This window comes from Macrotis lagotis, chromosome 3 (genome assembly GCF_037893015.1).
Source record: "Macrotis lagotis isolate mMagLag1 chromosome 3, bilby.v1.9.chrom.fasta, whole genome shotgun sequence".
Lineage (NCBI taxonomy): Eukaryota > Metazoa > Chordata > Mammalia > Peramelemorphia > Peramelidae > Macrotis > Macrotis lagotis.
This window is the reverse complement of record NC_133660.1, coordinates 293,904,528-293,932,344: the sequence shown is the minus strand read 5'-3', so window position 1 is coordinate 293,932,344 and position 27,817 is coordinate 293,904,528. Positions and strand designations below refer to the sequence as shown.

At 36.1% G+C, this 27,817-nt stretch overlaps 2 protein-coding genes across 2 annotated transcripts; one reads left to right on the top strand and one right to left on the bottom strand.

The window, feature by feature from the left end:
• Nucleotides 1-3,821: 3,821 nt before the first annotated feature.
• On the top strand, nucleotides 3,822-4,772 carry LOC141516734 (olfactory receptor 9Q1-like). The gene has a single exon (XM_074227725.1). It carries the CDS (start codon nucleotides 3,822-3,824, stop codon nucleotides 4,770-4,772), a length of 951 nt encoding a protein of 316 aa, XP_074083826.1.
• A 15,927-nt stretch (nucleotides 4,773-20,699) lies between these two features.
• On the bottom strand, nucleotides 20,700-21,638 carry LOC141516733 (olfactory receptor 1S1-like). The gene has a single exon (XM_074227724.1). It carries the CDS (start codon nucleotides 21,636-21,638, stop codon nucleotides 20,700-20,702), a length of 939 nt encoding a protein of 312 aa, XP_074083825.1.
• Nucleotides 21,639-27,817: the final 6,179 nt, after the last annotated feature.

Genomic DNA, 27,817 nt, shown 5'->3' with positions numbered 1-27,817 from the left:
CTCTCTCTCTCTCTCTCTCTCTCTCTTTATGGGCCCCAAAAGGTGCCACTTAGATCCTTTTTTGGGAGATCTTTGGTCAAGCCAAGTCTTATTTACAAGTATTTCTTTCCTACAATCTGATCCCCATTGGTAAAGGTGGTAACAAATAGGATTTCTGACATCATTTCAATTGGGAAAGCCAGAGCATGACTGGCAGTGGATTAATTAATCATGGAGCAAGGCAGAATATTGAAATCCCTTCTTACTGGGTGAGGGAGGGAGGTGTGGGACATCTAATGGGACTCCAGGAGTTAGGATTTGGATGATTACAATGTATAATGGAAAAAAAGAAAAAAAACCCCACTCTTTAATTTTCCATTGTAAACCCCCAACTCTCCAGCACCCTTGTGTAATTCCAGATAGGGGACAATGGATTCTCCCCAGAGACCATATCAACTTCTTGTTCCCCTGAGTATCAGACAGCAACTAGAAATAGAATTGTCTCAGCTGACTTCAGGGTCTGGTAGCACAGTGATACTTGTTCTTGGTTCAGGTTTTGCATTCATAGCAATTCTAGTGGCTGGGCTTGGGCAGTGCAGTGCAGGGGAAAGAAGGTAGAAAATTTGCAATGAGAGGACCAGGGTTCAAAATCTAGCCCTGACCCTCCTTATGACTTGATTGACCTCGAGGAAATTGCTCCACCTCCATGGGTCTGTTTCTCATTTGTCAAGTGAGAAGGTTGGTCTACATAAACTCTAAAGACCCTTCTAGATCTCAAGCTCTCTATACTCCCCCCCCCTTGCTATTTCTAGTGTATGCTTTTATTCTTGCTTACCCAGGAGAGTATTTCATAGATTTGAGAAGTTAAAAAATTTTGCCGTCAGAGAATCATAGGTCAGAGGAATCTTGAAAAACCAACTAACTAAAACTTCCCTAAGGGTGTGGTGACTAGGGTTTTGATGTAAGGAACTGAATTTTTAGAACACCAATGTACTTGCATTCCTTTAGCAGCTAGAAAAAATAATGGAATGGTGGAAAAACTTCAGTCCTGAGGAACAGCCACTCAGGTTCAGATCCCATATTTAGTGTTTTACTTCCTCTATGAAGTCTAGGAAAAATCATTTTGCCTTCTGAGGTCTCGGCTTCTTCATCTATAAAATGAAGGGCTGGATTAGACAATCTCTGGTCCATTACACTTCTAAATCTATGATCCAATGACCCTTTCATCTAATGAACAGAGCTTAGCACATGATTATTGAGAACAATTAGTTCATATAATAAGTTACAAGATGACTCCTTCATCTTCCAGCTCCTGTCTACATCAAAAGTAAGCTTCCCCTTGGTCCTGTGGTGGCCTTCCTAGAAGCAGATAAATAATGTCAAAAATTGCTAGATCTGACTCTGTCATCTTGTGGTTGTGGCTGACCTAATGTTGACTATCTGATGAAATGTAGTAGTGGTGATATACTATGATCTTCTGATCATCATGCCAAGGTTTTTGGTACTACCCTCATACAAGACTGCAACCAACAGAGAAGTCACTGCTCGACAGGAGAGAGAGAGATCAGTGAACAAGACTGGGAGAAGGAGGAAAGCAAAGAATGAATTGGAACTCAGGTGAGGAAGATTATCTGACTCATTCCCAGACAATAAAGTAACCAGGTCCCATTTCTGTTCAATGTCATTTGTACCAATGTGTCAGCTAATATCTTATTAATACCAGAGCTTGAAGCCTTCTAATCTAAATGAACATCCTTTCTAGATTTCTGTGCTAGGTGGCATGGTAAACAAAGACTGTTCAATTTGGGGGTCTGAAAAGCTGAGTTCAAATCTCTGTTACTCCTTACTACTGATATGACTTTTGGCAAGTCCATCAATCAGTCACCAAGAATTCAAGAGTCTATTGTGTACCATGTACCTGGAACTCAGTTATCTTCTTTGTAACATGAGAGTTGGACTAGATGAGCAATAATAAAATCTCTCCTGGTTCTAGATTTCACATATCATGAACTCTTCTGAAAGTCTTCAAGTTCAAGGTGCATAGACTAACTAAATAAAACTATTATTTCTATGGATCTCTGATTAACAATCTATTTCCTTTAGTTTTATCATGCAATGTGGGAACAGTAATGCTTTCATCTCAGGAAATGTGAAGACATACTTTGTGAATTTTAAAAACTTAGAGAAATATGAACTTTTATTCGGTAGTAAATGAAAAGTTCTTGTCACTGATTTTGAAATCTTTTCCTGTGTAATAGGATTACGGTTGTAAAAAAACCCATTTTTTTGTGTTTGATAATATGTTTACAATATTTACATTAATCCTGAGCAGGGAATTGGATATGAAGAAAGAAGACCTGGTTTCAGTTCTGGAGCATATTAACTGTATGATCTTGGTCAAATCACTTGTCCCCTCTGAGTTTTAGTTTCATCAATTAAATCAGGGTTTGGATTTTGTGATTCTTGATTCTTAGCATGTAAATCTGAATGGAACCTTAGAGATCATTGTGTCTAACCTCCAATTAAGGAAGCAAAGTCAAAGGGTATAGAAAACCTTGTCCTAGGTTGGTTTCAAAGGTTGTGAATCCTGTGACTTAGAGAAGAAACTTGATATTCCAAGGGTTTTTAATCTTTTTTAAATGCCTTCTGAAACAAATAAACCCTTTCTTAGAATATTATTTTTAAAATATAATTTAAAAGTTAAAAATAAAAGACAGGTTGACAGAGGAAGCTAATTAGATTGAAATATAGTTAGGAAAATATTAAAGCAACCAAATAGTTGGATCTTGGATTAAGAATCCCTGCTTTAGATGAAAGAAATCAAAGGCTTTTGAATCTGATAGAGATTTGAGATTTGGTTCTACTACTAATCTCTGACTTCATTGATCAATCAATCAGTAATTACTGATCAACCCACCTACCATGTATTAGCCATTATGCTAAGCTAACAAAAGAAAAAAAAATCTTTTTCCTCTTAGTCCGTTGGGATAGATGATATGCAAACAATTATATTTAAGGAAGAAAAAGATAGGATAAATTGGACATAATAGGGGAAGACACCACCATTAAAGGGGACAAGGTTAGGGCAGCTAGGTAGCCCAGTGGATAGAGTGCCAGCACTGGAGTCAGAAGGACTTGAGTTCAAATCTAGCTTCAGACACTAGATGTGTGACTCTGGGAAAGTCACCTCCCCCTAAAAGAGGGAAGGGGTTTAAAGAAAAAGCTTCTTGTAGAAAGAAGGACAATAGTTGTCACTTGAAGAAAGCTTGAAAAGCCAGAAAGGCACAAATGTGGAACGTGAGCATTCAAACTGTGTGTGTGTGTGTGTGTGTGTGTGTGTGTGTGTGTGTGTGTGTGTGTGTATCAGGTTTAAACAAATTGCCTTGAAAGCTTATTAGAGACAGGGATGATGTCTTTCAGAGAAAAAAATGTGTTTTTAGACCAAGAACAAAAAGGTTAACACAAATACAGCCTTGTGATAGTTGACAAACATCAATCATCCCTGTACTTTTTTTGCATGTTTGTTGAAGAATTAAAAATTATTTGTATAATTCCAAAGAACTCCCACCATTTTGATTTCATTTGATCTGCACACGTTTGATATGGATGAAGAAGGTACAATCTCCATGCAGAAGAAGAAAACGTTGATTTTCGGAGAGATAAGTGACTCATTTGAGTCACTTAGCTAGTTAGTGGTTGAGTTGGGACTATAGATAAAGGCTTAGTGATTCAAGGAATTTTACTTCTGGGATTGAGGTTTCTCATGAATGAGGTTGGGTGTCCTTTATTCCAAGGTCTCTAACTTGTCTCTCTTGTTAGTTCTCTCAGGTACCAATGAGTAAATGGCTGGGAAGAATCACACCATCTTGACCGAATTTTTCTTTATCACATTTACTGAACATCCAGAGTTGGGGCTTCCTCTTTTCACATTTTTCCTTGGTCTCTATGTCATCACTGTTCTGGGGAATTCAGGAATGGTCATTTTGATATGCACAGACTCCCGCCTCAGCACCCCCATGTACTTCTTTCTGAGCCACCTTGCATCGGTGGACATCTGCTACTCCTCGGTCACCACTCCTCAGGTTTTGGCCATACTGCTTCAGCGGGGGTTGGTTGTCTCCTATGAACGCTGTGCGGCTCAATTCTTCTTCTTCACCTTGTTGGGTGCCATCGATTGTTATCTCTTGGCTGCCATGGCTTATGACCGCTATGTGGCTGTGTGCCAGCCTCTTCTATACGTGACTATCATGACTAAGAAGACTTGTGTGACTCTAGTAGCGGCAGCTTATGCTGCTGGCTTGTCTGCTGCTATAATACGTACTGCGGCTGCCTTCACACTCTCCTTCTGTGGTGACAACAGGATTGATTTTGTCTTTTGTGACCTCCCACCCCTACTGAAACTTACCTGTGGAGAAAGCTATACCCAGGAGATGGTGATCATTGTGTTTGCCATTTTTGTCATTCCTGCTTGTATGATGGTGATCCTGGTTTCCTACTTGTTTATCCTCAGAGCCATCATGCGCATCCCCTCAGCTGGAGGCAGAGCCAAGACTTTCTCCACTTGTGCCTCCCATATCATGGCAGTTTCCCTCTTCTTTGGCACACTCATCTTCATGTACCTACGGTGGAATGAAGGGAATTCTCTGCAGGAGGACCGGATTGTGTCTGTGATGTACACAATGATCATTCCTATGTTGAACCCCCTCATCTACAGTCTGAGGAACAAGGAGGTGAAGGAGGCCATGAGAAAAGCCTTGAAAAGTACAAAAGTCTTTAGGAGGGAGTTAGGTTGAAAGAAACCACATTGTCATGCTTGTAGTATCCATGGTCCTGTAGATGAAAGTGCTTTTAGGGTAAACTGTGACCCCAAGGGCAGTCTTATCATGGATGTAGTTGCCAGGCATGGTAACTTATCTCGTCCTTTAGTTCCACTAGTGTAATAGGTGGGTAGGGGGGAAGGAAGATTTCTAAAGGGGGGTATCATGACATGAGACCCCTGGGAGTAGTTGCATTTGATCTTTGAGACACAGAAAGACTGAGAAATGTGAGTCATTGTGCAGAAAAAGCATGAAATCATATCATTCTGGGGTTGAATTGTACTCCATTTCTTTGGAAGATGTGCTATCCTCCCCAGGATACTCGCATCCTTTGCAGAGTCCCATTTCCCTCTTCCTAGTTCAATCAATCAATTATACAATAATGCATTGATTAGTCACCTGGAATGTATCAAACCCTGGGCCAGACACTGGAAATAAAAAGATAAAAGTACCTTTAGAGAGCTTACATTATAATTTAAATACTACATCATCCAACATGTCTCACTTCAGCAATGTGGATTTACTGTGAGGTTAGTGGGAGGCATGCTTAGAATAGGGGATGAGTTCCTTGCAAACTGGAGCCCCAGGTGATAGGGTGGTAAGATCATTGGGCAAAGAGAATGATAAGCTAAATTTATTGTTAATTTCTATAAATTTTGCAAATACAATAAATATTCATTAGCTGTTAATCAAACTAAATGGCAGTAAATTTCTACTCAATGCCTCTCAACCTATAGTCATTTGTATCACAATTAGAGGAGGGGGAAATATACTCCACTCTGTTATGCTGTATATCTTAATATCAGATCTAGGTGTATGATCTGGGTTATATCTTTTTGCTTCTTTAGGCCTTAGTTTAACTCTTGATGAGATAAGAAGGTTGGATAAGATGATTTCTAAGATTTCTTCTTTACCATTAAATCCTATGAGTAATTGACCCCCTAAAATGAAAATCCATCAGTCTTCCCAATCTCTTGCCAGTTCTAGTGGAAGATATAATGATAATAATAATAATAATAATAATGATACCTAGCATTTATATAAAATTTAGATTTTTCTAAGCACTTTATAAACACTATCCCATTTGATCTTTACAACAATGCTGTAAAATAGGTCATATTATTATCTACAAATGAAGAAAGTGAGGCAGAGCAAGATTAAGTGACTTGGCCAAGATCACAGACTCGCACTTGTCCAGCACTAGATTTGAATGCGAGTCTTCCTGATTCCAAGGGCAATGCTCTATCTGCCATGCCACTTAGCTACCTAGTTTAGAATCACCAAGGGTTTTCAGGGATAACCATGGTTCAAGTTCCCCTGATCTTCTCCTTCTCCAGTGGGAGACCTGACTGTCCCTTCCATGTTTATTCCCTTCTGGTATTATGACTTCAATTTGTTTTACAGATCCTAGGAGGTTCCTAGTTAGTTCCTGGGCTATGGAGTCACTTTGTATCCCAAGAATTTATGCAAAATGAATGAAACTATGCCTTTGGTCAATTCTGTGGGTAACTCAGTGGGTTGTTCTTGTATTCTGTGGGCCTTGAGACAACGTCAAGGAATTAATATTTCAAATTACAAAACATCATTAAGTCACTCTGCTAGATCAAGGGTAACCAAACTGAGTGGAACAAGTTCCTGAAGAAATTTTGTTCAGCCGAATCTTGGAGCTTCCTAAGGGATCTAGGGTAGAATGAGGACAGAAAATGCTGTTCTAGAACTGAAGTGCCTCTGTTCTAGGGGCTGGCCTACAATGTTGCTTCTAGGGTCTTCTTCATTGACCATGAACTCTTGATGGACTATAACATGACTGGAATTTTTCCAACACTGAGTGAATGTTATAATATCTGTGAATGTGAAGAAATTTCTTAGAGATTTCTTCTTCTTTTTTTAAAAAAAATAACATCACGCAAATATTGACATTTATTTTCTTGTGGTTTTTTTCTTCAGTGCTCTTCCTTGCTTTCCCTTTTCAATCACTGAAAGCTCCTCAAATTTGCTTTTACTAGAGTAATATCTCCTCTGGGACCCCAGGTTTGTGATAAACATCTTGTTATACCATGGAGGGGGTAGGAAGCTAAGTCTGTTTGTTTGTTTATTTGTTTGTTGTTTTTGGTTTTTTTGCAAGACAGTGGGGTTGAATGACTTTCTCAAGGTCACATAGCCAGGTAATTATTAAGTGTCTTTGGCTGAATTTGAACTCAGGTCCTCCTGACTCCAGGACCAGTGCTCTATCCACTATGCTACCTAAATGCCCCTAAGTCTCTTTTTTAAAATTGGGTTTTTCAAAGTAAACTTAATGATGGACAAAGAGTACCCAGAAACCCTGACCTTCACACTATGGGTCACCCTCAGCCTCAGGGCCCTTTCAAATAAGAGGTCCAGGGATGCTGCCCTTTGTGGTCTTCTTTAGAGGAAGCTAGGTGACAGAGGGGACAGAGTGCTGAGTCTGAAGTCAGGAAGACTCATCATTCCTGAGGTTGAATCTGGTCTCAGCACCTACTAGTTGTGTGACCCTGCTCAAGTCACTTAACCCTGCTTGCCTCAGTTTCTTATCTGTAAAATGTTCTGGAGAAGGAAATAGATAATCATTCCAGTATCTTTGCCAAGAAAACCCCAAATAGTTTCGTGAAGATTTGGGCATGACTGCAACAACTGAATAACAACAAATGGTGCTAATATAACAGACTAGAAAAGAGAGAACTTTGAGGAATTATAAAGAACACACTATGAACATAGAATAGACTCTCAGAGCTTGGAGAGATCTTAGATTAGAATGGAGAGGGATATTAGAACAAAGAAAGTCACACCTGGGAGAGGTCTTAGAACAAAGATCTGACCTTGGAACAGAGAACAACAGAGCCAGATTGTAAGACAGAGGTCAGACAGTCTAGTGTTCTTAGACACTTAGACTTGAAAAACAGTATCATCATTGCTTCTTTTCCCTCTTCCTTCTAAACAAATTACTTCTATTTCAATTAATTTCTTGTATCCACCCCCTCTTTTCTATTTCTACTCTAAACAGTCCAGAGTTCTCTAGTATGGACCCTTGTAATAGTACCCTGTCTTCTCTGCCTTCAACCTTTCCTTTTTGGGTCTACCCTCAAATCCTTCTTTAAGTATTTCTTAATGCATCATTCCAACAGGATAGCTCTTATTTCCAAGGCATATTATATGGGCAAATAGCTTATGTTACTTCTTAACTGAAGAAACCTTTAGATATTCCCCTTTGACTCCCTAACACACTTTGGAACAGAGGCAAAGTCAAAAACCTTCCTTCATCCAGATTGCCTTAGAACACAACCAAATTTCTTTCCATCTCTCTATGTTCTAAGACCCTTTCTAATTTTGGTAGTCTATATTCTCTTAACCTAGGTACTAGTCCTTTAGAACATGGTGGATATTCTCTGTTGTACAAACCCATCTCAGTTTTGATATTATAAGGTTTAGGTTCTGTTTCCTTTTGAATCTGATATGCTGTTCTGAAGTTTTACCTTCCACTAGCCCTTCTTAATTCTCTATGTCCTATGATGTCTTAGAGCAAATATATCAAAGTCATATTTTACTGGCTATAAGAACCAGATTAAAATGTAATTAGGAAATATTTAACAAAATAAAGCTACACTATAATAAAGATGGTGTTAATTTGTAGTTTCCTAAGCTAATCCGTGCCATAAGGATCCGTTTCTATTTGGGTCTGACACTTCCAAGCACTGACACTTTATTCTGTATTATGACACCCCTTTTAGTAATTATATCTGATGTTCTATTTTCTAAGTCTTTTCTGCTCTGATTTTTATTTTGTTCTAATGTCTCTTTTAACTCTAACATTCTGTGATCCAACACTGAGTCTATCACCAGGTGAATAGTTTATGTCTGGATTTGGTTATGAATGAGCCCATTATGAAGAATCTTAGGACAATCTGGTCATACAGGTTTCTTCAGGTCCCTATGCCTCAATTTTTCTGCTGTCATAGTATGGGGCATTTTGGACTCTAATACCTTTTAAGGCCTTGTCAACCATATACCTAGAAATCTATTCATCATTTCTCACAGGTTTTTTTAGGACCCTACAACTCTGTTTCCTCCTTAGTGATCAGAAGGTCTTGGAGTCAGAAACCTCTGATGGCCTTGTCACTTTTATCCCTAAGCGCCTGTGAGTGATCTCACTCAGGTCCCTCCAGGTCCCTAGGCTTCAATCTGCCTGGAGTCATGGTGGAGGGGTGTCCTAAACTGCATCCGCTGCATACCTTGTCTTCTCTAGAATTAGCATCCCATGGCTTAAATCAATCAACTAGTGAACAAAGTTTAATTAAGCACCCACTATAGTCAAGAACTCTTCTAAGTGCTGGAGACACAAATTGAAAGAATTTATATTTTATTAAGTTAAACAGGCAATAGTGGGGTCTAACACAAAGACTCTTTATCTAGATCTTTTCACCTTTCCCCGGCTCCCATCCCAACCATAAGTTCCTTGAAGACTAGACTATTTAATTAATTAATTTAGTTTTGAATTCCTGCTATCTAGTGCAGTATCTTGCATATGTTAGAGACTTAATACATTTCTACTGAATTGGGCAGGATTCTTCATGTTCCTATGTCTTAGCATCTAAGAGCAAAACTGCCATGAGGACAAAAAGAGATAGAGAGTCTTTGAAAAACGTTTAAAATACCCTAAAGCGAATTAGGAAGATTATCTAGGCAACTAAATGATGAATTGGAGAGAGGAAAGTTTGGAAATAGACATTTGGTACAAGTAGAAAGTAACAGACATAGTCCAAGCAAGAGGGCTTGCTTTAAAGTTGTGGTCATGGGAGTAGAAAGATAGGGATGGATGAGGGATATACAGAGTAAAACAAGGCTTAGCTTGTGACCATCTATGAGGATGAGAGAGAATGAAGAGTTAAGGGTAACTCCAAGTTAATAAGCCAAAGTAACTGGAAAGATGGTGCTGCTCTCAAGAGAGATTCTAAAAGTTTGGAAATGGATGTATTTAATAGGGAAGATAATGAGCTCTCTTTTGAATATGTAGTTTTTGAGATACTAATGGGAGATGCTGCCGAGAGATTTCCAAGAGAAAGTTGACAATTTCAGACTAGAGTTCCAGAGGGATTATGAGTGCCTAAGTCTGGAAGACATTCACATTGAAATGATAATTAATCCTCTGGGAGATAATGAGATCTTCAAGAGAGAAAGTATAGAGAGTATAGAGAACATGGTTCAGGACAGAGTCTTGGGGGACACATGCTTAGGAAGTCAGCATTAGATAAAGTATTTGATCTCAAGAGAGGAAACATTTTAAAGTTTCAGAGCATATTATTCTCACCATCAACGTGCTTGCAGAGGTGCCAATTAGATTGTCTCCAGGTAATTTGGAGCCAAGTTAAACCTCGCATTTACAAAGTGTCTCTCTTCTATAATCTGATATACAAGTTGTTAAGGCTGTCTACAAATAGAGATTTCAATTGGAAAAATTCAAACATTATAATCAGGATACAATGAGTCATGGGCCAAGTCAGTATGAGAATCCAGCCTCATTGAATCTCTTTCCCTTAGGGGCAAACTGTATGATAGGACTCCAGGAACTGAGAATTAGACGTTGATAATATGGAGAGAAAGACTCTTCAGATCTCCTTAGATCCTCTGGGTTTAATGATCTGCTCTGCTATTCCCAGATCTATATTTTCAACCCTTGTTTCTCTCTGGAGTTCTTGTATCACTAACTGCCAATTGGACATCTTCAACTGGTAGTCCTTCAGGAATCTAAAACTCATTATATTCAGAAGAAAGCTCATTCTCCCACCGCTTCCACCGAACCTTTGCCTCTTTCTGAACTACCACCATCCTCCCAGGCTTATAACCTTAGTTATGTCATCTTTGATTCCTCATTTACTCACCACACATATCCGATAGGTTGACAGATCTGATCTTTTTAAAATTTCTTTCTTTATTTTTTTACCTTCACAGTATCACTTATTAAAAAATCCCTATAATCCTTTGAGAAAGACATCACTCAAGTGACACCGTAGTTACCTTTTGACTGGACTACTATTGCAAAATCACTTCAAAGGACAAAAAAAGGAATGTCAAGTAGGGAGAGAAGGAAAGTGATTGTGATGATGGTGTGGAATGATTTCAGCAGGAGAACTGAGTATGAAACTCAGGATATGTTGAAGCCTTAGGTTCAACATCAGCTTTTTGTTTCTTGAGAATACACAAATTTTTTTTTTGTGTGTGTGTATGCCATTTCTTTATACTGAAAATTTCTACAAATGGCATATTGAATCAAACAATTATTCAAGCTCTTGGAATTTAGGTAGTTGTGGAGTCAGACCTGATGGGGGAAATTGAACTCCGCAATTATTTTAGCTTTCTTGTCTATTTCTCCTTGTTTTTCTCATCTAATGTTTTTCTTTAAGTGCCCCTGGGCCTGTATCTATTAAGCACAAAAATAAATTGTCTGATAACTCTCAGCAAAATATCATTTTCCTGTTTTTTTCTTTTTTGTTTAATTTTGCTGCTGTTGTCTTGCTCAGTCATAATTACTATCAATGATTTTTTTTTAGTTAAAATATAATAGATTTTGTTCCAATTCCTAATTTTAAGTCTGTTATATTTAAAGTGCATTGGCTTTTTCCTCTAACTTCTCTCATTTCCTCTATCCTCTGTCATTTCATTTCATTTACATGAAGGAATTTATCCTATTCATAATCATAGTTAAGCTATTTATTTACCTCTGTTTTATTTTATGATTCCTTTTCTATACTTTTATTTCCCTTTTTATTTTGTTATTACCTTTTCTTTTTTCCTTTTTAACTCTTTCTTTTCAATAGTCTTTCTAAGTTAAGGTTTGTTTTGCTTATAATTATTCCTTTTTTTGAATTTATTCTCCTGTATTTCATTTTCTTTTCTTTCTGGTTTGAACAATATTCCTAAAAACATGTGACATTTGATCTCACTATATTACTACTGGTCCTATACCTCAAAAAGATAAAATAGGAAAAGCTTCTTTAAATGCCAATATATTTATACCAGCTCTTTTTGTGGAAAATAAAGGGGATGTCTATCAACTGAAGAAATGGTGGTATACAAATGTGATGAATATTATTGTACTGTATGAAATGAAGAAATATGTAGTTTCAAATAAATAATTGATGAAGAATGAAGTCAGAAGAAACAGAACAATTTATACTATAGCATAAATATTAGATGAATAATTGTAAAGACTTCTCTAATTTGATAAAGAATAATATGAGCAGAACAAAAAGTTTTATAACAACACAGCAAAGACAAATAACGTTGAGAGTTGTAGTAATTATGATCAGTACAATCACCATTTATGATTCCAGAAGATTTATGATGAAACATATACACTGCAGAGAAGTGGTGGATTTAGGTTGCAGAATATATCTATTTCTGTATATATCTGTATATATGTACACACATAATATAATATGTAGAATATATAATACTACTGCATATATTTTTGAGTCATTGTTTTGCTTCACTGCTACTTGTTATAAGAATTTATACACACACATATGTTTTTTCTCATAGAAAATGGATTTGTCTAAGACAAAACCTTTGGTGGAGGTGAGGAGAGGGAGTCAAGTATTCTCTTGGTGGTGATTTCCTCCTCCAAGTAGTTGTGAAAAATAAGTTCTGCTGAGCAAGTAGCTCCTAATCTATCCAACTCTTGAAGTTATTGAAGGCTTTTCATGATCAGTCAGGCAAGCACAGATTTTGACTGCCACGTCCATGAAGTAGCATTTGCTGCTAGGGACCAGGCTGAGATGGGTAGAGAAATTCTCTCCCCGTTGGAAGTCTATGGGAGATTTGGTATTGGCTATATTCCAATAAAGATACTTGAAAGAGGTTAGAAGGCATCTGTCTTCTCTCCTTATAGCCCTCATGTGAGTGGCTCTTCTTGGCTCCCAAGTAAATCATCTTTGATACAAGCTTCAGTTATGGGGACACAAAAAGTCTATTGGGGAAGAAAGTCCTCTATTCAAGGATCAAATTATGGTCCAATGGACTAATTTCGGGTTTATATTCATCTCTGAGGGAAATTTTCACGAAACTAGCAAATGAATGAGCTTCCATCTATAGTAGAAGTAGTAGTAAACATTTTATAGAGTATTTTACTGAATAATTATATTTTATATACTTTTTTTTTGGTATAGCACTTCTTTTCAGCCCTGGAAGGTAGGTGCTAATATTATCATCCCTACTTTACAGATAAGGAGGTTAAGTGGATTGCTCTGAATTATACAGCAAGTGTCTGTGACTAGGTTTGAACTCTAGTCTTCTTTGACTCCAGGATCAGTGCTTCTCCACTGCACCACCAAGTTGCCTTTCTCTATGACCAGTGCTTCTACTAGAATTGTCTGGGCTTGACTAGAACAACCACCCCTGTTCTATGTCTAGCAATTTTCAGTAATTGGATTGTCCAGCTGAATATTTTGTGGAGAAGAAATATTTTTGTCAGTATATCACCAATGCCAACTTTCCTTTGCGAGTTGTTGTGAGTATAAAATGAGGTCATATTTGTAAAGTGCTTGGCACAGTGACTGGGACTTAGTTGGTGCTTAATAAATGCATATTTACCTCCCTACCCTAGGCATTCCAGAGAGAGGAGGAAGGAGATATCTTTCTCCTCTATCCTTGATAGCAAGAAATAACCATCATAAAATTCCAGCTTATCAAGATCAGGAACATTCCTTTGCTACAGCCTGGGGAAGAGTTGAGATGCATTTAATATCAGTTTCTGAGTGGTGTGAATTAATTTACAAAAAATTTTTTAAAGCACCTATTATGTGCCAAGGGGATGGGTATCTAAGGCCCTGACTTCAAGGAATCTACATTCCAATAGAAAAAAACAATGCAGATAAAAGTACAATGACTCACAAAGGCAATTTTTGTTTGGGGAGATGGAACCTGGATTCCTTGATAGTTATGTTTTTTTCCAGTAACAATGGAAAATTATCGATTTAATTATTCTTAATAATAGGTGGAGGTGAGTTGATGGGAATAAGGTTAACTTTTCTTATGTGGAAATTCAGCAAATGGTTAAAATCCTGAAGTAAATAGTTGCATGGGACATGAAACAGGCTGTCACTGGCCAGATTAGTTCATCATTCATAACATTTTTGCCTCAAGACACAGTTCAAAACTGAGTGGGGGCGGGAAGGGTGAGTATTTTTTCTATAGTACTATCTGGAGCAAGATCTCTTAAGTTGAGATTCAAGAACATTGATTTCAGAGTCTATATGAAATGGATGGAAAAAATTGCATCTTTATTTTCAGTATGTGAAAATTAACATTTCTTTCAATTATAAACCCAGAAAACAAATACTATTCCTAGTGGGATCCAAGATGTTACCAGACATTCCAAAAATGTCCATAGCACAAAAAAATTTGGAATTCCTACTCTAGTTGTGGTGGCAAGTTGATAAACAGGAGGTACCTACAAGGCAGATGGCAAGATTCTAGATAGAATATGAAACAAGATCTGGCACTGGTTGGATACTGGAGGTTGAGTAGAATGTGGTACTAGAAATACGGTTTCTTCAGATTCCTAGGTCAGGTCACTGATCCTAAACTAGTAGGAAATCATAATATCAGAGGGTCAAAAGTCAAGAGAGAGAACAAAACAGACAGAAGAAAAAGATAAAGGTCAATTAAAGGGACACATGGAACTTAGGTTGAAGAAGCACATCAAGTCTATACTTAAATGTTGGTTTGTAGTTCCTTTTTTTTTTCTTGGACATTTGCCTTGATGTATCAGCTTACCATAAGACTACATTTCAGACTTGAAGTCTTTCAAACATAACCAAATATCCTTTCAAAATTAGGTGAAACTAGTAGCAAAAATGAAACAAAAGTCCATGAATTTGGAATCCAAGGACCTGGATTCCAGTTTTAACTTTCCATTAGTTGTGTATCCTTGAGCTAGTCAGTTCTTCTCAATTTCTTCATCACTAAAATAAGGTAATAAAATTAATTGACTTTTAAGTTATTTTCTGTCTCTATTACTATGATTTCTTGAACTATGTTGGGGTAAATCAAATTCAAGATTCATGAACATATTATAGGTAAAAAGCAAACAAGCAAAACCTCCCAAATTATCAAGCATTTGGTTGTTGCTCCTGTCTTCAATCCTTAATAATCGTTTCTATTTTTTTCTTATTAAATTATTTACAATATAGGCAAGTAAATTATAACCCTAACCCCGAGTCTCTTAATTGAACAGAGTCTGAAGGAACAAATATTGACTGTGTTATTGTCATATGTATGTATATATATATATATATATATATATATATATATATATTGATATATCTTTTCTTTTTCTTTTTTCTTTTGTTAGGTTTTTTGCAAGGCAGTGGGGTTAAGTGGCTTGCCCAAGGCCACACAGCTGCCAGGTAATTATTAAATGTCTGAGGTCAGATTTGAACTCAGGTACTCCTGACTCCAAGGTCAGTGCTCTATCCACTGCATCACCTAGCCGCCCCCTATATTGATATATCTAATGATTTTAACCCAAGTTCATAAAATCATAGTCTCATGATATTTGACCAAAAAAGTACAATAAATTTTTAAATTTGTTTTCCTGGAATTCTCATTTTCCAAGATCTCTCTCTCTCTTTCTCGCTCTCTCTCCATATATATAAATATATGCATATATATATATATATGTATATATATATATATATACATATATATTCATATATGTATTCATACATATATATTTATATTTATTCCAAGAGCAAGTCAGTAGTACTATTGGGATACGATATATCTCTATAATCAAAAGAATTTATTCTTGTATTTGTATATTTAGAGGGTGGGATAGAGCATTTGTTCAACTGTGGGTTCAATTAGATAGTCTTTGGGATTCTGTGATTTTGATTCTGTGAAATGACAATTGTTTAGTCAGTCAACGTTTATTCGTTACCTTGGGAGATTAATTTTCCTTCTTTAGACTTCAATTCCCTTACTATTCTCTTTCAACTCCTAGCCTGAAATCATGCTGCTTCTTGTGACCCTGTCATTTTCTGCCATGCTTCCTTGAACTACCAATTCTCCACTTCCCTAATATTTTTACCATTTTGCTCATCTGCAGAATAAGAACTATAATAAAATTACTATTATTACCATCTCCTCTAGAAAGGGTGTGTCAGCTGACTGTCCTTTTATCCCATTTAGTATTCCTGTGATTGACCAGAGCAAACCACGTTTCCCTGCCCTTCTTGAGGGCAGATGCAATTTCACTTTTGATCTAGTATCTCTAATGCTTAGCAAAGTATCTGGTGTGAAGAAAGTAATTTATAAAATCATATTTATTAATTCATCTAGTCATTCATTTATCTAAAAAAAGGGAGTTGAATTAGATGTTTCCAAGGTCCTTTCTAGCTCTAAATGGTATAATCTTAATTAAATTGTATGGTCTTAATTTTTGACTGAGTTATCTTCTTTGTGTCTAAGAATTTGTGGGTGATACTGACCTCGGAAAATGCAAATTTCATGAAAACAGAAATTTAAAGATTGATTTTACTTTTTTGGTGAAATATTATGAACCTATGATTTTATGAACTTGGGCTAATATTTAAAAAGCAGATCCATTAATCAAGTCAAATTAACAGACATTTAAGAGCCAAATATATGCTAGTTACTGTATTGTACCCTACTGGAGATGCAAAGAAAGGCAAAAGATAGTCCCTACAATAAAAAAAAAAACAACTCACAGTCTAATGTGGGAAATAATATGCAAGCAATTATGTACAAATATGATATGGATGCAAATATTTATATGTATGCATATCTATCTCTCATCTATTCTCTTCTATCTTCTCCTATCCTCTTCTCCTTCCCTCTTTTCCTTCCTCTCCTCTGTCTCTGTCTCTCTACTCCTCCCTCCCTCTCTCCTTTTTTTCTCTCTTTCTCTTCAGGAAACCTTATAGATAGTCTTAGAGGGAAGGCATTAGCATTAAAGGAGGTCAAGAAAGCCCTGCAAAAGGTGAGATTTTAGCTGACACATAAATATAGCCATGAGGAAGAGATGAGGACAAACTTATTTGTAATTTTAACTTCAATGAATTCTTTACCATAATCATGACTGGTACCAGCTGTCACTAAAAAGTAATATGCTAAAATTTCAGCTTTTTGTGAATTGTTTACTCCCTTACATTTCCTAGTAAGGACACAGTTTATATTTTTGCAATATAACAATTCTCAGGAAATGTAGTTTACAGTAGTTTATAAAACACTATTTTTCACAAAAGCAGAATTCTAATTAATGAGTTTGCTAACAGCTCTCTCCCACTTCTCTCATCACAACTCTGTGACAGAGGTTAGTTCAAATCTCATTAGCAGTCAGACGTTAGTTGCCATCTGTTAAGTAAACAATAACCTTCCTCCTTTTATAGTAACCTCTCCTTCCTCTGTTTATCATTTATGTAACAAATGCATCCTTTTTTTTGGGGGGGGTTCTATCAAAACATTAGCAAGATGTTTGTTGACCCTGTTAGATGATGTTTAAATGAAAAGAAAATTAATATTTAATTTTTTTAATTCCTCCCCCCTTCTGTCCATTGGAAAAGGAAGAAAATGGAAACTTTTAAAACAACTATGCATAATCAAATAAAGCAAATTCTCATATTGAATATGCTTAAAAAATTTCAATCTGCTTCTAATGTCACTGAATTTTTTAATGTTTCATCAGCTATTCAATACACATTTATTAAAGGCCTTTTATTTGCCAAGCATTGTGCTAAGTGTTGGAGATACAAAAAAAGGCAAATGACATTTTCTCCTTCTGGAATTGTGCTTGGTCATTGTATAAATTAGATTTCTTAATTATTTCAAAATTGTATTTTTAAAATGACTTTAAAATATTGTTATTATTTAAATTGTTCTCCTGGTTCGCCTTACTTCATTTTGCATCAGCTCATACATATTTTCTCAAGTTTCTCTGAAAGGATCTTCATCATCATTATTATAGTATAATAATAATAATATTCTATCATATTAATATACCATAATTTAGTCTGTCCTCCAATTGATAGGTACCAATTTGGCTTCCCAGTTGTTGCTGAAACAAAAAAGCTGCTATAAATACTTTTTGTACATATGGATCTGTCGAGTCCAGAGGAGGGAACTCAGTGCCGACATCAATATGATGCATAAGCTGGTTCGTTTATTGATCACAGGATACATACTTTTATACTCTACATTTACGTAACCAATTACATAAGCGTTTTAGCAAGCATTTTTTTCACATGCATACCTTGTGTATGTCTTAGGTGATTGTTTTGAGAACCAAACAGTGTTCTGCTAAACAGAGAGAAGATTGTTTTGAGAACCAAACAGTGATTTAATAAACAAAGTGCAGAAGGTAATTATCTCAGAATGTGCTATCTATCTGGGCCTGGGAATGCACCTTGTAGCCCACACATGCAGCTACTCCCTTATCTAAGCTCTGAAGTACATCCTGCTGGTTAAAGCACATAACTGTTTCTGTGTTAACCCTTCATAGCTCTTAGCCTGGAACACATATGACACAACATGGATCCTTTTCCTTTTTGGTTGATCTCTTCTGAGTATAATATCAGTCAAAAAGTGACTCTTTAGAACTTTTGAATCACAGCACTAAATTGCTTTTCAGAATGACCGGGTCAGTTTATTGCTTCACAAACAGTGCCATAATGTGCCTGTTCCCCCACAGACCTTCAGTACCTTTTTTGGGTGTCTGCTTTCTCATTATAATGATGTGAGGTGGAGGCTGAGTTATTTTAATTTATACTCTCTAATTAGTAGTTTGGTATGAGTATTATTGTATTTCTTCTGAAAATGATCTATTCTTTTTTTACTATCAGTTGGGGAATGACTTATTCTTTTATATTTGAATGTGCTCCTTCTAAATCTTAGAAATGAGATTGTCAAAAAAAAAAACAAACTTTGTGCAGTTTTCTTCAGTTACTAACTTCTCTTCTAATTTTGACTGCATTGATTTTTATCTGTTCAAAGTCTTTTTATTTTTCCCTAATCAAAAAAAATTTAACATTTTGTGATTTTCTCTATTTCTTTTTCCTCCTAATCTGAAGATCTGAGAGATTTCTTCATTCTTTCTCTAATTTGCTTTGATATCACTCTTTTGATCCAAGTCATGTAAATATTTGGATCTTATTCAGGTAAGAGATGTTTATCTATACCTAGTTTTTGCCATATTTATTTATAGATTTCCCAGAAGTTTTTGTTGAATGTTTTCATACTAATATCTAGTATCTTTGGTTTTATCAAATTATATTTTATACAGTGTTCATTTGTTTCTGTATGCTATATATCTAATTTATTCAATTTACCAATTTATTCATTAAACATTTTGATGATTACTGCTTTGTAGTCTAATTCAAAATCTGACATTTGTAGATCCCTCTTCCTACTCTTCTTTATTTCCCTTTATGTTCCTGACAGTTTCTCCAGATAAATTTCATTATTATTTTTTCCTGTCACTCTAAGATTAACCTTTGGTAGTTTGAATGATAGGACACCAGCCAAATAAATGAATGAATGAATGAATGAATGAATGAATAAATAAATTAGGGGGTTATGACATTTTTTATTGTGTTGGGTTGACCTACCCATGAACAATTAATATTTCTCCAATTATTTAGATTTCTGTTCATCTGTGTAAAATGATTCATATTTGTATTCATATGGTTTCTATATGTCCCTTAGAAGTATTTTATGCATTGAGCATTTATTTTAAAAGAGAATTTCTCATTTTATTTCCTGCTGAGTTTTGTTGGAAATTGTACAAAACATTGATGATTTATGGGGATTATTTATCTTTTATTCAGCATCTTTATTGAAATGGGTAATTTTTTACAATTACCTTTTTAGCTGACTCTAGAATTCTTTAAGTAAGACTGTGTTATTTGCAAGAAGTGATAATTTTGATTATTTGTTTTTGTCCCTATGTTAATTCTTTGAATTTCTTTTTCTTTTCTTATTGCTGGAGCTAGTATTTCTAGGACCATATCAAGTACTAATGGTGATTATGGACATCCTTGTTTCACTCTTACCTTACCGGAAAGGTTTTTATTTTATTCCCATTCCAGATAATGCTAGTTCTTGGTTTTAGATAGATACTATTTATCACATTAAGGAAAGATTTACTCATATGTTCTCTATTTTTTTTAATAGAACTGGGTGATTTATTTTGTTAAAATCTTTTTCTGCAACTACTGATTAAATCACATGACTTTTACTTTTCTTGCTATTGAGCTAGCCTATTTTGTTTGCAATTTTTCTAACATTCAGCCTAATCTGAACTGCAGGTATAAGTCCAAAATGATCATAGTATATATTCTTTTGTTTCATAGTATATTTTCTTTGTTATGTTTCTTTTTGGTAACTTTGCTATTATTTTACTAAAATTTGTCAATTAGGGCTCTTGGTCTATTTCTTTGTTTTGACTTTTTTTGCCTAAAGTTACATAAGAAGCTTCAGAGGTGAAATTCAAATTTAGGACTCACCTTTCTGATTCTAAATCTATGACTCCTTTTACTTTACCACATTGCCTTTTACACCAGAAGAAAAACAGTCTGTACATAATAAATACTTGATAAATCTTTGCTGTTTATATTGTAACAAACAATCCATTGATCTGGGTCACTTTTCACTGCTGAGGTCTTAGGGTAGGGAAGTTAAGTGAGGAGAAGTGTTTTGTACACAAAGTGATAATGATTGAAAAGACATAATTGATAACAAAAAGACCTTTCAGAAGAGAAAATTGAAGAAATTTCAATCAGGTGACAGATTAACCCCTTATATCACCCCAGTACTTCGGACAGAGTAACAGGCAAGAGTATTAGGGAAAAAAGAATCCAGTTTCCAGGGACTTCACAGAGAAAACATTTTCTTGTTGATGATTTTTTTTAGAGCTCCTTTTATGTCCTTATTCCTTAAGCTATAAATAAAGGGGTTGACCATGGGGGTGACCACAGTAAAGAGCACAGCTCCAATCTTCTCAGTGTTCACTGACTGGGCAGAAGGAGGCAGGAAATACACTCCAACAATTGTCCCATAGAAGAGTGTCACCACTGAAAGGTGAGAGCCACAAGTGGAGAAGGCTTTCCATTTTCCTTCAGCAGATGAGATTTTTAGGACAGTGAAGACAATGCAGATGTAAGAAAAGAGAATAAGCCCCAAAGGAACTGCAATAACAGAAGAACCTATGGTGAACATGACTAGCTTATTGATGACTGTATCTGAGCAGGAAAGATTGATCAGAGGTGCTAGGTCACAGAAAAAGTGGGGGATGGTGTTGGCATCACAGAAAGTCAACTGGACCAACAGAAGAGTGTGAATTAGGGCAACGAGGTTGCTGAGAACCCAGGAAGTGGCCATTAACAGAGTACAGAGTCTTGGTCTCATGACTGTGACATAGCTCAAAGGATAACAGATAGCCACAAACCGGTCATAAGCCATCACCCCCAAGAGAAAATTATCAATGACGACAAACACAATGGAAAAATACATCTGTGTGACACATTCTCCAAAGGAGATGGATTGACTCTTGGTCTGGATGTTCACCAGCATCTTCGGGACTGAGGTAGAAATGGAGGAAATGTCAGCTAAGGACAAGTTGGCAAGGAAGATATACATGGGAGTGTGAAGGTAAGAGTCCAGACAGATGGCCAGGATGATGAGCAGATTCCCAACCATTGTCACCAAGTACATAACCAGGAAGAGGACAAAGAGAGGCTGCTGCTGCTCGAGCTGTTCAGAAAGTCCCAGGAGGAGAAATTCAGAGACCCTAGTTTGGTTTCCTTGATACATGTCTCTGATGGTCCTGGGCCTGGGGGAAAAAAATGGATTTACAGAGAAAATCACTTGAAGTTTTCTATCATTTAATAGGATTGGTTAAAAGCAGGATTAAAGTTTCAGGCAACTAGGTGCTTCAGTAAATAGAAATTTGGATCTGAAGTTAGAAGGCTTGAGTTCAAATCCAGCCTTCAAATCCAGCTACTCAGGAAACCCTGAACAAGTCACTTAACCTATCTCTGCCTCAGTTTTCTCAGTTATAAAAATGGGGTTTTAAATAAAATGAGATATTTGTAAAGTGATTTGCATATTATAGGCAACAAATAACTTTTCCCCTCATATTTAATTCTAATATATGATACCAGTCAGGTAGATAATATGGCAATTGTGAAGTAGTCAGAGATCATAGCCCTCCTTTCAGTGAGATAAGCATTCTTTTTACTCAAAGTGATCCTAGTTTATATTAGAATGTCACTTTTAAAAACAAATGTAAACTTCTGTTGCCTCATTTGTAGTGTGTGATGTTGGGATTAGATGATCTTTATGGTCTACTCCTTTTCTGTAAATAAATGTTCTTGTCCCTTCCACCTCTGCAGTTCTCTGCTCTTTGATGTAAGATCAGAATGGATACTCTTTAAGTTCTATGGTTTATGCTTTCTTCAAGCTGAAATTGTATATTCAATGTTCTGATGTCTTTCCCAACACTAACATTCTATATTGTTTATTCTAATTCTCAGTCCTGTGCTGGTATTCAAAGTTCTATGTTCTAAGGGTTTTTTTGAACTCAATCTTCCTTATTTCTCATGTTCCTCTTTTCCCAGATATGGCATATTCTTTTCCAAAAGTCATTTCCTAAAAGATCATTTCCTTCTCATACATTCAATGTTCTTTGTTCTAATAGCCTTTTCATTCCAGGCATTCTAAGTTTTTTAGGATACCTTTCAGTCTTGACATTCTTTGTTTTTATTTTAATGTCCCTTCTTGGTTATTTTTTGTTAAAAGTTTCCTGTCATCTCAGGCACTCTCTATTCTAAGATCTGCCTTGCTCTCCTCTAATCTTTGTTTTGAAGTCCCTTCTAGTTACTGTCATTATTGTTGCTAGTTTAAGCTTTCTAATATACAACAGACTTATCAAGATCCCCATAAAGTGCTGTCTTTTTCAGCAGCAGCAGATGAGGTAATTTTAGGCAGAAGAGTGCGTGACCTTAACATTGGATGCCATTTTACACAAGGAGAAGCTGAGATTATATGATATGAAGTGATCTACCCAAGGGCATGCTGATCTTGAGCAGCAAAAACAGAGCCTTTCAGGACTGGAAGAAATCTCAGAGACCTCTACAACATACCCATGGAGAGTTCACCCAGATGCCACCTGAAAACCTTTATTAAAGGGGAATTCATTAGTTTTCAATGCAGCACACATCACGTTGGTATACTATTCACTGTAAGGACATTTTAAATTCTATAGAATAGAAACCTACCTCTCAGCAAAGCTACACATTGTTCTGTCTTCTAAAGTCAGGAAGAACAAGTCTAATTTATCTCCTGGAAGGCAGCTCTTCAAGACTGTTGTCAGATTTTCCTTAAGTCTCTTTAGGCTAAATATTTCCAGTAGAGCCCGGAATCAAACCAGGGTCTTCTGTCTCTAGTCCCAGAACTCCTAGACCTGTGTGCTTCTCCACAGTCTGATGAATTAGCATGAGCCATGGAGAACAAAAGCATTAATATATTTGGTATTGGAAAAGATGGTAATGTGTTTTGGTATTAAATTCCTTTGATTCCATTATTAGAAGGATAAGAAAATGCTTTGGGGGGTGAATAGACTTTAATATCAAAAAGATCCAGTGAAGGACCCGAGAATTCTTTAGCCTGGAAAAGAGATGTCTGGGAGTCATATGAGGAAGCTAGTAATGGATAGGTAACACACTGGAAAATAGAATCAAGCTTCCAAAAGATTTCCACAGGTTGGAACATTTAAATGAGGAAAAAAATAAGATCTTACATTTTTTTTAGGTTTTTGCAAGGCAAATGGGGTTAAGTAGCTTGCCCAAGGCCACACAGCCAGATAATTATTAAGTGTCTGAGGCTGGATTTGAACCCAGGTACTCCTGACTCCAAGGCCAGTGCTTTATCCACTATGCCACCTAGCCGCCCCCAAGATCTCACATTTTAATGAAACAAAAATAAACTTTCCAAATAAATGATAGTGGATAGGGAAAGGCAGGTCTGGGGTTCACAGGTATAGGACATTGTATATAATTTCAGATTCTTTTTTGATGCATTAAGCAGTTTTGCTGATTTTTTTCTCTTTGCTTCCTGATTTTCTTTTCTTTTAAAAATAAAGTTATCTTTATTGCCTAGGATGACTCTCTTAGACCAGGATATAAGGGGAGATCTAGGCAATGCAAAAGCAAAAAACATCAATGCAAGTTTATTTGAGCAAAGTAAGCTATTTAAGAATACGTCCTGCTGAACTCTGCCCTTGTTAGAGGTGATATGGAATGTTATGCTTCTTTATAATAAAGATTTTTGATTATTTGGAATGGCATAAGGGTAAATCAGGATGTGGAGGGACTTGGGATCATGACATATATATATATATATATATATATATGTATATATATATATATATATTTATATTAGTTGAAAGAAGTGGAGATGATTAGCTTAGCCAAGAGACTATTCTGGGAGTGCATGATAGTCATCATCATGCATTTGAAGGTCTAGCATGTAGAAGGGTGACTTGTTACACTTGGGTTTAGAAGAAAGAAGTAGGAGTAAAGGGTAGAAGATACAATGGGGCAAGCTTAGGGTTGATATTAGGTGAAGTGTATAAACCATGATAGTGATCCAACAATGCAATGGACTATCTCAGGATGTAGCAAGTTCATTCTCATGAGAGGTCAAACAGTAAAAATGACCATTTGTTTTTGTTGCCGTAGGGTGAATTGCTCCTCCATAGCAGATGTATTATATACTCTACCATCTTCCTTAAAGTTTTGATATGATGTACTTAAAACCAGTGGCTTATTTGAAACACCATCTGAAGTGGTGGAAAGAATAATGGTGAGGAAGAATGCTTTTCCTGAGAAGGGATATCTAGAGACAGGAAAATATTTTCAAGAAGAATATTTTTTTATAAGAGGTGGGAGTAAGGAAAATGGGAGTACAGTTTTATAAAGGAAAGTTGAGGAAGGGCATAGAGTACAAGTTTGGTAATTGATATATGAGGAAACATTGCAAGAGAAATATGACCTCTATGAAGAAACAGTAGGATCATAGACTAATCAAAATAAGGAGGTAGAACAGACAAAGTGTTGGGGGAAGAAATGATTGCATGATACGCAATTTTCAAAAGGTAATGGAGAAAAACCAATGTCAAATATAGAGGGACTAGGGAAACCATGCTCTAGAGAGTCAGTATATCAGCAGCATCTTGCTTTCCCCATAATGTCATAATTTACAGTGGACTAACTTTGTCCAAAATTTTTCTTATGTAAATGTTAATGTTAATCAATTAAGCTCTAATTAAGTCCCCATTATATGCCAGATCTTATGCTAGGTCTGGTGATACAAAAATGAAACACTCCCTTCTCAGAATAACCTTACATTCCACTAAGGAGAATTTGTCTATTATGTTAATATATGCAGAATAAAAATAAAAAGAGTAAACACAATAAAGAAAAGAGAATCCAGAGGAGGATACCAGGACCTGGGAAGGGGCACAGGAAAAAACTCCTTATTGAAGGTGGTTCAAGAGTAATGTCTTGAAGTTAGAGGGGAAGAAAGAATGAATTTCTGATATGGGGAATGGCCAGTGCAAAATCATGGAGACATGAAATGAGATGATATGCATGAAGAAAAGAGAGAAATCCTATTTGGTTAGATTATAGAGTAAGAAAAAAATGAGTAATTTATAATAAGGCTGAGAGATAATTTGCAGTTAGGTTGTGGAGGGTTTTTCAAAGTCAAACATGGTTTATGTTTGAGCCTAGAAGCAAAAAAAAGGCCACTGGAATTGATTGGATAGGAAAGTGCCATGGTTACACCTGTGCTAAGAAAAATCACTTTTCAATCTGTGTATAGAAAAGGCTAGAGAGAGAAAGGAGACTTGGGGCAGGAATATCAGTTAAAAGACCATTTCAGTAGCTGAGGTGAGAGGTGACTAAGTTGGTAATAGGGTAACTAGAGATTATTATCACCCCTGTTTTATTGATGAGGATGCTGAAACGAAGATGAAATGGTTTATCACAATCATAAAACTATTAAATATTTGTCATGGTATTTGAACTCAGACCTTCTGGACTCTGAATCCATTATTATTTGCTATAGCCACTGTTTCAATATTTACTTAAAAATGCTTCATTAACTCATGAATAAAGAATTTATTGACTTGAGAAAGCTACAGGCACGAAGGCTCTTTCACAGTCTGGTCTTGAAGAGAAAGATTGTGATTTGTATGACCCCAGATTAGACTGACTTCTGAAAGAACTATATTCATCTTTGAGTAAGAGTCTCCTATCTCCTTTCCCACTCTTAGACATGTTTCCCTGAGATTAAACTTTTCTGTCTGTTGATCAAAACTGATAGAAAATGTAGAAGTATCTTACCTTTAGTTGATGAGACATTCACAGTAAAGTCCTATCCAGAGACCCAGGGTTTTTCTGAGTACAACAAAGGAGAAGTGAAGTAAATGGCTGTGAGGAACCTTGAACAGATCCAGAATAGCTTAATTCTTTAGTCACTGGATGTGGCAGAGTGGATGAACATGGAGGAATATGTCTGATTTATTCCATGGACGCTTAGACCTCTGGGAGCAGATCCCTGAAGCATCTCACTTAAGGATAACACAAAAATATTCCTATCCATCCTCCTTAGTCATGTTCTCTAGTGGGATGGATAGTTAATCAGGTGGTGCTAGTACCTGATTTCTGCAATTAGGGATGATTCCCTCCTCCGAACCTCTTCTCTAATATTTATTATCTGTGTCATATTCTAGTTCTCTTTCCACATATAGATCTCTTCTTCATAGGACTATGAGGTCAAAAGGGGTAAAAATTTACCATGTAAGCTTCCCCAACATGATTGTTCCATCTTTTCATATAAATCTCAGAAAATTGGACTCACAGAAAAATCATAGAATTTGGAAATGGAAGGGAACCTAGACATTGCCTAGTCCAGCCACCTCATTTTTATTGAGTTCCTTAGAGAGGAATGATTTCCATGAGTTTATCCACCTGATAAAGATCAAATATGAAATTAAAGCCTGGGTCTTCTTGCCTCAAATCCAATATTGATGTTTCTTAAGGAATTTAAGTAATTCAGATATAACATTAGGTATCACTAACATTTTCTCTTCCAATCTGAAAATAACCAAGTTGGAATTCTTTAGATTGTAACCTTCTTTAGGGCAGGTATGATATTTGAGGTCTTTTTATATCTTCAGCATTTAGTACAGTCCCTAGAAAATAGTTGGTACTTGTCTATTGATTGAAATCTTCAAAAATAATGTTTATATGTTTGGAGGTAAGACATTCATCTTTAATCCTTCTTAAATCTCTCCTTCTCTCCAAGTAAATGAAGTAAAATTTCATTTTTGGGATTTATGTTCACATCCTTGAAGACACAATTGCTCCAATGAGATCTCGAAGTGAGCCCTAAGTTCAAATTTTCTAATTCCAGTTGGGAAAGTTCTAAGATCATTCATAAAACTAAATCATGGCTTGATAGCCTCCCTTTAACCACTCAACCAGAACTTCAAGGTCCTAATGTGAGTTGTCTTGACCTCATATCCCCTCATGCACACTATGGAAACAAATTCCTTTAGAATAAAACAATATGGCTTACAAACTTTTCTCAGCTATATTATCAGTATTTAGAAACTTGGAGGGGCTACATGGAACTTACATATTTTGGGGTATGGGAGTGGTACCATTTGTGTATATCCAGAAGAATCTAAGGCTCTTGTAGGCAGGAGCTGATTCAATTTTGTCTTTGTATTCATGACACCTCACACTGGACTACCCATACCCAACTGGTCATGCATATAATATTTGCTGAATACATACTTCTTGATTTCAATGGAATTGAATTTTTCCAAATGAAAGTATACCCATCCATCATAGAGTTCTCTTTTGTGACAAATCACTTCAGAGTTCATGAAGAAAGAATTGGAGCACTTGTACATGATGAAA

Excerpts from the sequence above, each read along its gene's own strand:
- LOC141516734 (XM_074227725.1), top strand. The coding sequence starts at position 3,822 with ATGGCTGGGAAGAATCACACCATCTTGACCGAATTTTTCTTTATCACA.
- LOC141516733 (XM_074227724.1), bottom strand. The coding sequence starts at position 21,638 with ATGTATCAAGGAAACCAAACTAGGGTCTCTGAATTTCTCCTCCTGGGA.